Below are 14,613 nucleotides of genomic sequence, written 5' to 3' on the forward strand. Positions count from 1 at the left end.
CTGCTAATTATGCTCGCACTCGTTTCAGTGTAGCTTTCCCCATTTCTTCTTTTAGCATGAAATTCGATATATAATAATTACAAACACTTTTCTATGACAAACATACAAAAACACCAATTTGGAATTAATACACGCAGAGAAATGTATAGTAAAAATTACCCTGAATTTGATGGTAATTTGCTGATAGTGCAGGATGAGGGTAAAAATTACTAAACTACAAAGTAATTTTTAAGGTGAAATTAAAGTAAAAATTACTATGCAGTTTAGTAATTTCTACAATGTGTATAGTAATTTTTACTCTCATCCTGCACTATCAGCAAACTACTATCAAATTCAGGGTAATTTTTACTATACATTTCTCTGCGTGTATATATTAAGAAGCGTTAAATAAAAATTACTCCAAAAGATGGTAAAATTACCCCCTGAAAAAAGAATTCCTACAAAGTCCACAATAATTGTACCAATTTTCGCAGTGAATTTCACATTATAATAAGGTAATTTTTACTTCATTCTTCTTTCTATATTTCAGAATACCTTATTAAATGTGAATTTTACTCTTTTGTGGGATAATTTTTACTTCGATCGAATACTATCAAATATCCATCAGTTTAAATTTTTCTCCCTTCCCCTGATAACTTTTCGAATAAGCTTTCTACAATCTTAAATCTAATAAACCCCGCATAATAACATCAAACAGCACCTGGATTGAACTTATGCTTAACAAAGTACGCATTGAAGTGTGAAAATGTATACATAACCATTTCACACTTCAAAAATAATTGATAGTCTATTGTAAGACAATATTTGTCTGATTTAACAAGAGATTAAAGTGAAGAGAAAAACCTACTTGTCCGAGTTTGTCCTCTTTCCTTCGTTTAGGATCACTTTCAAGGTCAGGCGTACGTGATCGAAATTTATCTGGTGATACGGATTGTCTTAGTCGTTCATCGGAAATTGTAATAGGTTTCCGGTCTTCAGGTGTTTCAGTTGTACTTCGGTGCTGTTGCAGATCTGAAGATTTCAAAAGTGCTTGAGCTTGAACTGCTGCGGCTGCTGCAGCTGCTGCTGGGTGTGGTGGTGGCGCTAAGTGAGGTGGAACACCCGCTGCGGCCGCTGCACCCGCGAATCCTAAAAGACTTGCCGGAGGTAATGCACCCACTACTGCACTGTGAGGTAATTGTTGCGCGTGGATTTGTTGCTGGAAGAGAAATATATTATTAACATTAATATTAACATCATCAATTTTTCACGATTTAAAGTTTAAAAGCCCAACAGTGATGATGTTTAGTAAAAACAAAAATCAAAGGTCAAATACTTCCTCAGAAAATGTATTACAAAAAAAAAACGTGTATTCATAATTACTTTTAACGGCACTGTCAAGCTTGCAAGCTCCACACGGAAAAAAATTATCTGTAATAGCAACAGATTTTCAATATGTTGCTGTTATTTTTTTTGTGATCTCAACAGAAAAAATTGTAAAATTTACAACTGTAGTCTGTAATTACAATAAAAAAAACTGTTGTAAATATGAATACAACCATCAGTAGAATTATTGTTTACAAGAATATCATGCATGTTTACTAACAAACTAGTCTGATTAATTAACTTTTCACTATCGTAAACATCTTATTTATGCTATTTTCGTTTAATAATAAAACTATAATAATTTGAATATTATAAAAATAATAAAATTCATAAAATTGAAGAACCAATGACTATGCTAATTATATTCCGAAGAAAAAATCATAAAAATCAACTGATAGAACATAAATTGTTCTTACAATTCCTTTTTTCTTTCGTGAAAATAACAAACATGTGAAATTATTCTTTTTAAAACTGGTGTCGATACAAAGAGAGTTAAGAATGTCAATTTCATCTAGTTTACTTGACTAAAATCTGTTGTCATTACAGATAATTTTTTTCGTGTACCCAAGTAGAATTTATTTTAGGCGTGCCTAAATACCTATTGTGCCCTTATTGGGCATTGAATGGGTTAGTGTAAATTAGGTATTTCTAACTTATGCCTAATAAAGTTGTTTTTTGGATGAAATAAGATTTTTCTAATTTCGCACTACCCAATAACTTCGCATTTACAACCTTATGAACTTAACTGACACAATGTTAAAAATTAGTTAATTAAACAACTTAGTCTTTGCCTATTTTTCCTTAAAATAATTTTCAAATCAAAATTTGGAGCTTTTTTGAAACTCAATTTGTACACACTTTAGAGTTTACAAGCTCCACTTTGAGTAAAGCATTTGGAATAAATAAAAAAAAGTGTTATGTTAATTATTTCCAAGTTCTAAATATCTTCAAAATAATATAAACTTTAAAGAAAAGTTTCCGTACTTGAGGTTTTAAACTTAAAAAATTGACTGGAATCAATTTACTGGTGAAAACAATCTATTACTTGAAATGTTTTTAACTCTTGAAGAACTGATCATAAAAAAATGAGTTGGATATCATTAAAAAGCTCAAAGTGTCTCTCAAACTTATCTTAAACGCAAGCTTTGAAAATCAATAGAATCGGGGAAGAATGAAAAGCTTGAAAATCACTGATCAATATAAGAATACTCACCAAAAGTTGTTGCAATCCTTGTTGTTGCTGTTGCTGAACAGAAAATCAACAATAATAAATAAGACAATTTATGATAAATATCATGAAATAATAAATTGATGAAAATAACAAAATAAAACTTACTCCAATAATTGCATTGAGCTCCGTCATGGTGACTTGTTTTGCCCTCTCCACCGCATTTGCCACTTGCTGCTGGTGCTAGAAGCGAGGCTATCATTATCGCGTCGTCGTGCTTCTTTAGTTATCGTAACTAAAGTCACGCGGCACGCGGCGCTTTATAATCAACAATCAATAAACTCACCTCTTGCGCTAAACAGGGCATTATCTGTGATATTATCACGCTCAATCTCTTCGCTATTTCCGTCTGTAAAATGATATTTATTACTTCCATTAATTATTATCATATCATTTCAATTATTTCTTTTTATTGTATTCACTGTTATATTTAATAACAGAAAATAATTTTTGTTAGCTCTAAAACGTTTTTTTTTTTTTTTTAAATTTGAACATTTTCGTATTAAGAATTAGAAAAAAAAAAATTAGAAACAAAATGGATAATTTTAAGGAAATTGATGTGCAGAGATTGTGTTTTGACTACTTGAAATTTCGCTCTAATGATTAGGGACTTTTTAGTGTTTAGTTATTTTGTATCACATGCTAGATTAGTATTAAGATGTATAGGGATTTTTTTTTTTAATTTTAAAAAATTTTACTCTAACGACTAGGAATTTTCTATAATCTTTATCTTCGCTAATTAGGAATTTCTTAATGGTTTTAAATCATTTTCTATCTAATTTCAAATAAATTATGTGATTTATAATTATTTCATTTAGCTTCCAGGTATTTTCTTGTTCTTTTTTCATAGGTTATTGAGACAGTCAAATGTAACAAGAAAGATGGCATTGATTAAAAGAAATAATTTAATGTGATAGAATAAAACAAAAAAAATATCGCGTACACTCACTTTAGCCTATTAATAGAAATCCATAAGAATATGGTGCTAATGAATAAATCGGTAGCTTTTTCGCTTCGTCTATTCTCCTCATTTTATCGAACAGAAGATAAGAGAAAAAACGAAAAATCCTTAGCAAATAAGCAGACAAAAATATATTCAGATAAATTATTAGTTTTTTCCTTAAATATTTCATATTTAATTCAAGTTCCACTTTTCAAAGTTCTTTGACAAAAAAAATACCGCGAATAAACAAAAAATTTCATGATGAAAAATTGATTTTACCAAAAAAACCATAATTAATAATAAACAAAATATGTAGAATATTCAGGTAAGATAATGAATTTAAATAAAACTAAATGAAAGTTTTAAACCTTTGAAGTGTTGATATAATTAAAAAAAAGCTGACTGTGTTAATTAATGAATAAAAAAGAAATTTTTTAAATATCATTTTTAGCGATTTAGTATAGAGAAAAAGGGCGTGGAAGAAAAATAAAAGGATTGAAGCGAATGAGCGAACGAATGAGGACGCAACGGAAAAAAATGGTTATTCTTTTTTTGCAAATGTGTTCGATGCACATGCAGCAACGATTCTCGGTAAACGAATGGTACTAGGAATGATAAAGGGGTAAAAAGGTAACAGAGGATTGGTAGAGATGATAAAAGGGGGTGAGATGAGAGGTATAGAAGCCGGTAGACATCGAAGGGGGATTGAAGTAAACGGGGTGTATTGAGATTAGCAATGGGTAAAAAAATCGATGTCATCGTTCCCATCCTCCTCTCTTGTATTCCCTCTCTCCCTATTTTAGTCTCTTCCACTCCCTCCCTTTCTCCAATCCCCCTTTCAACTTTCCAACGACCACACTCGCTTCAACCCTCTCCAATGCAGCCGGAGAGCCAAATAAAACAACGCTAGTACACACTTTCCGCGTAGCTGCCATGCGAGACTAGAGAAAGAAAAAATCCAACTACTCACACCCTCGAAAATTCTCGATGGACGTGGATAAGAGGGAGTTAGAAGGAGGGGGGAAGGGTGACAGTGATGGTAGTAGTGGTGGATGGGTGGCTTGGATGGTACAGAAAAGAAGAAATAAAAATGAGATAGGGGCTAAAATAAAATTGTTCAGAATAAAAGAAATATGGACGACATGTCAGGTGGAAGATGAGTTATATGCAATTGGTCAGTCTGTGAATTTTTGTTTCGTCCAACGATAACTTGCGATTGTCGATAAAAATATAAATGTATTGTCATTATTTTGTTTTTCAGATTTTTTTAAATTTTTTAGAATTGAAAAATTGCATTTAACACTAAACTTTTTAGAAATTGAGACAAATAAACAAAATTATTATATTGAGACTAACTAGGGCAGAATTTTGTGAAATATTCTACAAAGCATAATCAGGATTAATTTAAAACTAAGGCGCATTTAATTTTTTGGAAGTTATTTTTTGAAGTCACTGAGACTAAGTTAAGTCTAAAAATAATAAAATTTTTCGTTGAATTCTATTCATCAAAAAGGTAATATGCTACCCGTTAGTTAAATATCAATTGAGACTCATTCCATGAAATCAATAAGACTAAAATTTTATGAATATTTTTATTGAATTTTATCGTTAACGTTAATTGAGACTATTTCCTGGGAATGAGTAAGACTGAGTTGAGGCTAAAATTGATAAAATATTCTTTAAACTCAATCAAGTGAAATTTTAGACCAATCTACCAAAATTGTGCCTAAATACTGTTGGGGACTAACAGGCTAATAAGATGAAATTAAGATTATAATTTATGACGCCATATTCGTCATTTTAAATTCACCTTATCTATTGAGCGGTATATACTAAATTATAAATCGTAAAAAACTTTTTTGTTCACTTAAAACAAAAAAAAGAATTTTACCATGAAAAATATCTCTAAATATTTGTCACACTTGAGACAATGATTCCAGGCTTACTTTTTGACAGACACTCATTGTGAATGTTTAAAAAATAGCTCCGAATAAAACAAAGGTCTTAGAAAATTTCCGGGAGTTTTTGGAGCGTGAAAAATGAAAAGAAAGAACGGAACAAGAGGAAGATAGCAAAGTAAATGGTCTATACTTTAAGACCACTAAAAATAATTTTTTTTTTCTGTAATTACATGATGATTATTCTATTACATTATAACACTTGCATACGAGCTTTTTTTAAATCAATTTTTTTTTATTTTGTTAGAGTTAAGTTATTAGTTAAAGGAAAGTTTACATTGAGAACAGAAAAAAAATTTTTGACGGTTTTGTTTGAGGTTATTAAAAGAAAGTAAAATAGTTAAATTGGGACAATGCCAACTAATTCAACTCAACCAAGATATAAAATAAAAGTAAAACGATAAAATAGGCAATAAAAGCAGTTGCCGGAAGTGTTGACTTCAAGCAACAAAAGTTAAAAAATAAAAAAATACATTATTTAAGAAAAAATGTTTCAAATGTCTACAATAATAAAATAGTTGGTAGATTATGCATTGTTTAAATTACCTGCTTGTGCATTTCCATATTCAGGCCGTAGGACATTTCGTAATACTGGAAAATAAAGTGCTATCAGATTTTCTCATTTTCATACTATAAAATTAAAAAAAAAAAATTATTTCCTCCCCCAGAGATTGACCACAATTTTTATAATCATTATTTGGAAGATAAATTAAATTAATAAGAATCGCATGGAATTTTGATCTTGAAAATTAAAAATTTATTTAGATAATTAGTCAGTAATCAAGCTTTATGAACTGACATGATTGAGCAATTAATAAATGGACTATAGTCACAGTACGATATGAAAACCCATTCTGAAAATCAAATATTTAATTTGTTAATAAATAATTAAAAAATAATTGATAAATAAATGTAGATAAATAAACATAAAAAATAAATTTGATTGATTGAATTGAAATATTTTTACAATAAATTTCAGATTGAATTTTCCAATAAAAGTGACAATTATTTCCCAAAAGTAATGTTAAAAAAGTTTGAAGGGAACAAAAAAGAATAAAAAAATCCAAAAATCTATTCCGTTTAATTAGTGTAAATTACATAAGTAATTAATTGAAAAAAGAACTTATTTATGTTGGATTGATGAACTTAATTCGTAAGCATAACCATTAGTTGATCCTGGTAGGTATAGAAACTGGTTAGGTCCAACACCAGGCTTAATACAGGACCTTAGTATACAATCACAGCTTACTATAGGACTAAAAATTAAAAGAAAAACGACACAGTAAAACCTCGCTTACATTGGAACTTTGAAAATCTAATGAGAAGTATAGCAAAAGAGTAGAAATTTCCTTCGCAATTTGATTAGACAAATCCCAAAACAAAAGAAATAAATGTAATATAGGTTTTACTGTATTACGAGTTCCGTCAAGCCGATCATTGCTAATCCAAGTGTTTTATCCGTGATTAGAAACTATACACTTTAAGTGTTAATAGAGATTGAATTTCTAAACACTTATTACTTTCAAGGAAAAATTAAAGTTTTTAGTAATAAAACGTTTGAAGTGTTTAGTAATGAAACACCTAAGTGTTTACAACCTTAAACACTATAAACAAACGATAGCATTTTGCTAAACACTTAGAAGCGTTTAAAATTCGTCTACGAAACTGCTATAATTCGTTTATGGCTTTAAACATTGTAAACCCTGCCAATGTTTAATTTTTACATTTTGATTTACAGTGATAGCTAATATCAAGTCTTTATTCTATCGGCATTTTCCAACATGAAAGAAATCAGTCTATAACAAACTTTTAAGGAAGTTCCCTCGGCAGTAATAGAAAAAATAAATTAGTAGATAATGATCCGAATTTTCGGTATGTTATAGTTAACGAAACATATTATTCTATAAAACAAAAATTTGGGTACCTTGTCGATCAATTAAAAGAGTAATTATTAATTAAAAATACACTAAATAACGTAACCTGTTATGAGGATTGAACTTTAGACGTGTAATATTCATCTTTATAGAGTAGATGACAGTAATTTTAATAATTTTCTATATATTTGAGTTTATTAAGATTATAATAAAATATTTTAAAGTTGACGTTATCGTTAAAATTTTTGAAATATTTGTATTTGAAAGTGTTAGACAGCCTAAATAAATTTCGTTCTTAAATCTTATTGAAATATGGCAACGTCGCATGAATTTGTATACGTATATATATACATATATATATATATATGTATATATATGTTGATAGTTTAATACGCTATATTTCAATAAAATCAAATTAACACATAAATAAAAATATTAATTAAAAATATTTTTTAATCATTACAAAATTTTATTATATTTTTATCATAAATAATTAACAATACGTAAAAATTTTATCATATAAAATATGTCATTTGAAAAAAAATGTAATCTTTGAATACATTTATTTGAAAAATATTTTGTCAGTTAATATTATTTAGTTAGTGCAAGTTTTATCGATGAATTATTTCTAATTTAACTAGAAATTGATGGATCTTTATTATTTTTCAATGCTTCTAAAATATTAGAAATAATTCTTTCATTTTTAGTTATACGTGGACGACCATTTACATCACCCATTAGCAACTGTTTCACTGCATCTTCTCCAGATTTATAAGCTTCTTGTAGAACGCTCATTGAAAAACCAGCTGCTGCCAATTTACCTTTTATTGTTTTCGAAATTTAATTTGATAAATTTAGCGAGTTATTTTAGCTCTACAATTCTGCGACCATCGATGTAAACATACACAGGGTTATTAATTTTCTTTTTCCTTTTTTGGATACTAGCAAGTTGATTGTTTCGCCATAATTGTCGTTTCATTGTAATAAATTGTCCTTTTGACACTCCATGGTTACTTCTGACATTATAGAAATTCATCTTTAAAACATTCAAAACTTCACAGTAAGGTTAGTAAGCAGCCGCCAAACACTCGGTAAATATAACCATGTGTATGTTGTTTACTTGCGACGTTGCCAGACTTATGAGTCAAAAACTACTAAAGTCAATGCAAAGTCTACTTATAAATATAAAAAATTGTTGAATAAATCTTATTTAATATTTTATACATTCCACGAACTTTTTAAACATAATTAAATTTATGAAAAATGATTTATTATATTTTAGGTGAATTAAAATTTTTTTAAACATTTTTTCTAACTTGATTACTCGGTAGCGAGGGATCTTCCTTAATTTTGAGTCAGGTAATAAAATATTTGGGTAATAATAATATTTACTAAATAAAAAAAATATAGCAATAAATAAACATAATAAATATTTATGTAGCCAAATACTTGAATGAAAATTTCATCAATTTATATCGCATTTAACAAACTCTTGACATTTATTTCTCACTTCTGTTCTTTTCCATGCTATTTCTGATAATCACCCTCAACTACAACTATGCTCAGAGAGGCTGTCATAGTGTCTCTGTCTGATGGTTTACTTTGGAGATATCGATTACCTGCTCAACTCTCTACCCTCTTAGCCCCTCGTTACCGTCAACCACCCTCACATCTTGCTGGTCGCACTCACTTGCTCTTTCGATTGTCGCGTCGATGTTGCAGTTTACAAGGAGGGTGAATTCTCTCTCGTGCTCGCTCTTCCACATACCTACGTTGATGTTAGAGATGCTTGCCAACCCCTACTTCAATATTACCACGACAAGAGAACGAAATAATACGTCCGTTCTCGTGACGATTATCGTTATTGCGTTGAACGAACGGTTAGATTAATTACCGCATACTTTAACCCTTTACCTTTTTACGCATTAAATTGCCAAGTTCCGTTTCAAATATCTTATTAATTAATTTATTTTAGTCTCCCCGTGAATTTAACTTTTTTTTGCTTTGCTTACAATTAAAACGTAAGAAGATAAATAGAAATTAATATTTTATTCATCCTTTGAATTACTTTTTTCAAATAATTTTTTTATAGAAACAAATAAATATTCCTTAAAATAAATGTTTTAGATTCATTTTTAATGTAGAAATGAGTAATTTTTTATCCACGAAAAACATTAAGTTTTATTAACTTCCCATTAAGAAGTTATTGTAATAGGGTCGATTTTTGAAATTCGTAATATTATCATCTTTACGTTTTAAGACATTTGAAACTATATTAGAAGGTCTAAATATGTATGTATGTATGTATGTATGTATGTATGTATGTATGTATGTATGTATGTATGTATGTATGTATGTATGTATGTATGTATGTATGTATGTATGTATGTATGTATGTATGTATGTGCGTACATGCGTATGTCAGATTTTTTTTCGTTTTCGATATCTTCAGAATTAGTGAAGACATCAACTCAGGACAAATTTCATTTTAAAGATAATACAGTGAAGAAGATCTGAGAGAAGTTTGAAAAATTCAGTCCAGCCGTTTTGTTTATAATAAAAAGAGTGTAAAATAAGTTGAGTGAAGGCGACATTTGAAGTAGATTCTACTTATTAGAAGATTAACATTATTGATAACTGAAATCAATATAATATGATTATTAATAACTTCATATGACTCTAGACAATTATGTATTGTTCAGAACAACAGTTATTTTTTATAAACAAAAAAACCAAAAGATGAGAAAATTCCCTAGTAGGAACAACAGAGCCATTATTGGGCTGGTATTGGGATTGGCAGGAAGTCATCATTCAGCAATGGTTCTGTACTAAGTCATGACTAGATGATAACTTCATTTACTGGTAAGACTGGCATACCCTACTAGGGTTACAGATTTCAACTGATGGGAAATTCGTCGTCAGGGTAAAAACTAAGCCCAGACCCATTTTTCAAAGTAAGAATCAAATACGAATTTGAGAGACAATGTTAATCAAATGGGTGACGTCATATTAAAACCCTTTTAATGCTTTAAAATAGAACACTAAAATTTACAGTGTGTAATTGCAATTTGTTGTGAAGAACCAAACATTATCTTCATCTATTGAATGATAAATGCTACCAACGAATTGGGTCAATATTAGAAAAACATTGTTGAAAATGACAATACATATCTCCCAATAATTGGATACTGTTTATAACAATTCTATTTTATTATAAACAAAACAAATATTTTTCACTGTTTAAATCCATTAAAGGTTACAACTCATACTGTCAGTGAAAAGTGGGCGGTTCAGACCCATTGTTTTATGCTAAATATTATATTATATAGTGTATTAGATTTTATATATAAGTTTAAATATAATCGTAAATCCATACATTACTTATCCACTATTAAAACTCATGACTTAATGTCAGACAAAGAGATACAATTACAAAAATCGTTCGTGTGAATATAATTGAATATTTATAATTTTTTTTTATAAAATCACGAAGATTGCAATTCAATAATGATAATGATAATAACAAAAAAAAATTTTAAATTACCGTAACAAATACCAAAAAACAATAATTAAAGGATACAAAATTAAATCGACCAATCAGAAAAGAGTAACCATTTTGTTCGTGCACTGATTGGTGAATTTTATTTTTAAGTTTTCAAAATGGATACAAATAAAAATTGAATAATTTTTTTCGTTGTTAACTTGCGACAGCGCACTCGGAGAGCACACGTTGTATTTCTAGTTTTATTTAAAATCATATTGGAATAATCTCGAAAATATGTCGACTATTTTTTCGATATTTCATTTCAAGTATTCTATTTCCTGCAATATATTTCGGCATCCAAATCTACACGAGTATACAAATATACATTATATCGACTCACTTCAGTAACATATTCATTCATTTTAATGCGATATAAAAGACCAGAGAGTACTGTGAGATATAAATTTCTATCCAACAATTCTGTATACAAAAATCTTTTTGATGAATAATTAATTTAAATACGTTACTTGCAGAAATGAAAAGAAACGTGGATAAACAACTCAACTATATATTCTTATTATTCAATAGTGCAAATAGAGTTCACATTAATATATTTTTTTCTTCGCCACTCACCATAACATAATGCCTTTGCATTTCAGTTTTTTCACTAGCCAGTTTATCAAATTCCAGTTTCAATCTGAAAAACAAAAAGAAACAACTATGAAAAAAACCTGCATAACTAAATATTAAAAACCGAGTTTAAAAAATAAATATAAGCTACAATAAAATTTATTAGCATGTGGAAGAAAGATTAAGGAATGAATGAATTAAATGTTTTTCCCACACAGATACAAGCATATAAACAAATTGAAATAAAAGTAAAATAAATAAATAAAAATTGTCGTCTGTCTTGTCAGTATATAAAAATTGCTTTTGCCTGTCTACCCTTGGGAATTTTAACGTTTTAAGTTTACAGAGAAACCCCACACGAAATCCAAAGTAAAGAAAACTAGAGGACAGAAAATAAAAATAAAGCGAGGAGGAAGATAAAAAAAAAATAAAATAAATAGAGAAAAAAATAAAAAAGTGAGTATAGTAGAGGTTGTGGGTGACGTTAGAGAGAAAATGAGATAGAAAAACGAGAAAAATGAAGGAAAAATGTCATTGTCAATAAAAAGACAAGATAGCAGCTTGCAATGCTTCTTCAGATAGCGTAAAAAAAATAACAGAATGATGGGAAATGGAAGTAATGATTAAAATAAAAAATAAAATTTTATCAATATAAATAACAGTAAATTATTTTGTATACTTTCATTATCGAATTTTCATTATGCTAAGAGCTCATAAACTTTTTCATACAAACTAATAATAATTTCATCAAAACAAATTGAACAGCAGGTAAAGTATATACAATTCGATTCGCTATAATGTTTAATAAGAATAATTTAAGAAATGAAAATAAATCTATTGAAATATTATTCACAGTTTAATGATATTAACTATAAACATAGAGATAGAGGGGAAAATTGTTTTGTAGAAGTTTTTTGTTCGACAAACACATTACTGGAGAAGAGTTATACTGTAACTGTTTATAAAATGCAATTCAATACAATGGGTCAGAAAGGGAAAATATCAGTTGTGTGAACGTATATAAAGTAATACATTACACAATCATCAGGAAAGTAGAAATTTACAGAGTATTGTACAGCTTGATTCCACTGTAAATCGAAGGTGTGTGCAAATAACACACCTTGAGCATGTTAATGATAAATTGCTATACACAAACTATGATACTTTGTAGTCATTTCCAACACACTTCAAGGTGTGTAAAAATTTAGAATTTGTTCACAGAGTTTAACATTCAACACGTGTGGATAAGTTTACTGTAACACAACTTGGATTTACAGTGTCCTTCCATTAAAAATCGAAATTATTGGAACTCTGTTTCAAATGTTAAATAAGATAGTATTCTTTCAAGAAATTACAAGTAGACTATTTCTTGCTTTTGGCAATATTAGATTAGTTTTGTTTCATATTACAAGAAAAATTTTATCTGAGAAATGATGAAATGAGAAAAATGCAAATGATTTAATAGAAACAGATACTCACGAGTGATACTGTTGTTGAATAAAATTAAATTCCTCCTTGATTCTCTCACAAGTTTCCGCCACCATAAACCCACTCCCACGTCCACCCGCAGCCCCGGTGCTTCCACCAGCACCCTGAAAAACAAAACAAGAAATTTACTTAAGCATCAAATGACAAGTTAAAAATAAATGATGATTTTTTTTGCAATAATTGAAATGTACAATAAAAAATGTAAGATGTGTTAGGTAAATAAACACCATTTTTTAGAGGACTATAGAATGACGATTGAGGTTTTGATTGGCACTGGAAAGTTTACAGGGGTGGGTTCGTCAAGCAGAGAGAATGATTTGGCCACTTGTTGATCCACGTGGCTCGCGGGATACACGAAAGAGGGGGCCTTCCCTCTCTAACTCTTGTCAAGGGGTCTGAGAGGGTGAGGGAAACCCCTGTACAATGGGGTGGGAAATGCTGAGGGTGTTCACTTGTTGCAATCATTAAAAGTAGTCATCAAACAGGTTGTATTTGAATCAATGTTTAAATAATACCGTATACTCATTTATAATACTGGTCAATATAGTTATATTTGTTTTTCTGCTTTTACATGTAAGAATTATATTATATCATTACAATTAATGATTTTTCATTTTTTTATTATTATTTCCTATATTTATCATACTCAGCCATCTTTTGACTAACCTACACAGAGAAAAATAATCAGAGCTTTCTTATTTAACTAATCTTATCTATTAACCCATTAGAGGTCAAATAAAAAGAACCGATAATTATATTAAATTTATTTTCTTCTCATATTGTAATTAGAACATCAAAGGCATAATTCAGAAAAAAAATTCCCTCGTAATTATGTTGAATATACTTAAAAAGTGTTATAATAAACTCAACTAATTAGGTAACCCAAGTAAACTTTTCGAGATCTGTAATTGACACTTAAAAATATAGCTGTACAGTCGATCGAGTACAGTGACTTCTAATGGGTTAGAACTTATGACTTACTGTCAGACAAAGAGATACAATTACAAAAATCGTTCGTGTGAATATAATTAAATATTTATAATTTTTTTTTATAAAATCACGGAGATTGCAATTCAATAATGATAATGATAATAACAAAAAAAAATTTTAAATTACCGTAACAAATACCAAAAAACAATAATTAAAGGATACAAAATTAAATCGACCAATCAGAAAAGAGTAACCATTTTGTTCGTGCACTGATTGGTGAATTTTATTTTTAAGTTTTCAAAATGAATAAAAATAAAAAAAATAGGTCTGAGCACACTTTGTCTGTGCTAACAAGACGAACTTACTATTAGTAATTGTTTATAACAAATTGAAATAGTCATAATCAATGATTGTTAAAAGCATTCGAATCCGTGTGATATACACATTACTTAATTAATAACCACAATTTATAATTGTTTATAACAAATTCATATTGTTATAAACTATATAATAGAGTGAGAGTCCGATACAAAATCTAGGGCCTATTGAGTTACCGCATGAAACATTTTTTGTTGTGAAGTACTCATTATTTTATTCTTAAAAATTATAGGGCTGCTATTCTAAGTGGTGCACAAAATTTATATGATTTTTTAAAAATATAAGTACAATAATCGTACCGAAGAAGTTACCGCTTTAAAGTAGGCTTCAAATTT

At 28.9% G+C, this 14,613-nt stretch overlaps 1 protein-coding gene across 4 annotated transcripts in view; it reads right to left on the bottom strand.

The window, feature by feature from the left end:
- The window catches only part of gro (groucho), a 57,475-nt gene that overhangs the window by 30,789 nt on the left and 12,073 nt on the right, over positions 1–14,613 (bottom strand). The window contains exons 3-9 of one of the 4 annotated variants that reach the window (XM_035090430.1): positions 12,962–13,074; positions 11,486–11,549; positions 6,041–6,085; positions 2,880–2,942; positions 2,702–2,776; positions 2,579–2,611; positions 848–1,198 (exon numbers count right to left, since the gene is read on the bottom strand). In XM_035090430.1, the coding sequence (XP_034946321.1) occupies positions 848–1,198; positions 2,579–2,611; positions 2,702–2,776; positions 2,880–2,942; positions 6,041–6,085; positions 11,486–11,549; positions 12,962–13,074 (744 nt within the window). Of the gene's footprint in view, positions 1–847; positions 1,199–2,578; positions 2,612–2,701; positions 2,789–2,879; positions 2,943–6,040; positions 6,086–11,485; positions 11,550–12,961; positions 13,075–14,613 lie in introns of those variants that run through there. The other 3 variants (XM_035090431.1, XM_035090433.1, XM_035090432.1) reach the window with 3 other exon arrangements.

This window comes from Chelonus insularis, unplaced genomic scaffold (genome assembly GCF_013357705.1).
Source record: "Chelonus insularis isolate UGA/USDA-ARS -01 unplaced genomic scaffold, ASM1335770v1 contig_77_pilon, whole genome shotgun sequence".
Classification (NCBI taxonomy): Eukaryota; Metazoa; Arthropoda; class Insecta; order Hymenoptera; family Braconidae; genus Chelonus; species Chelonus insularis.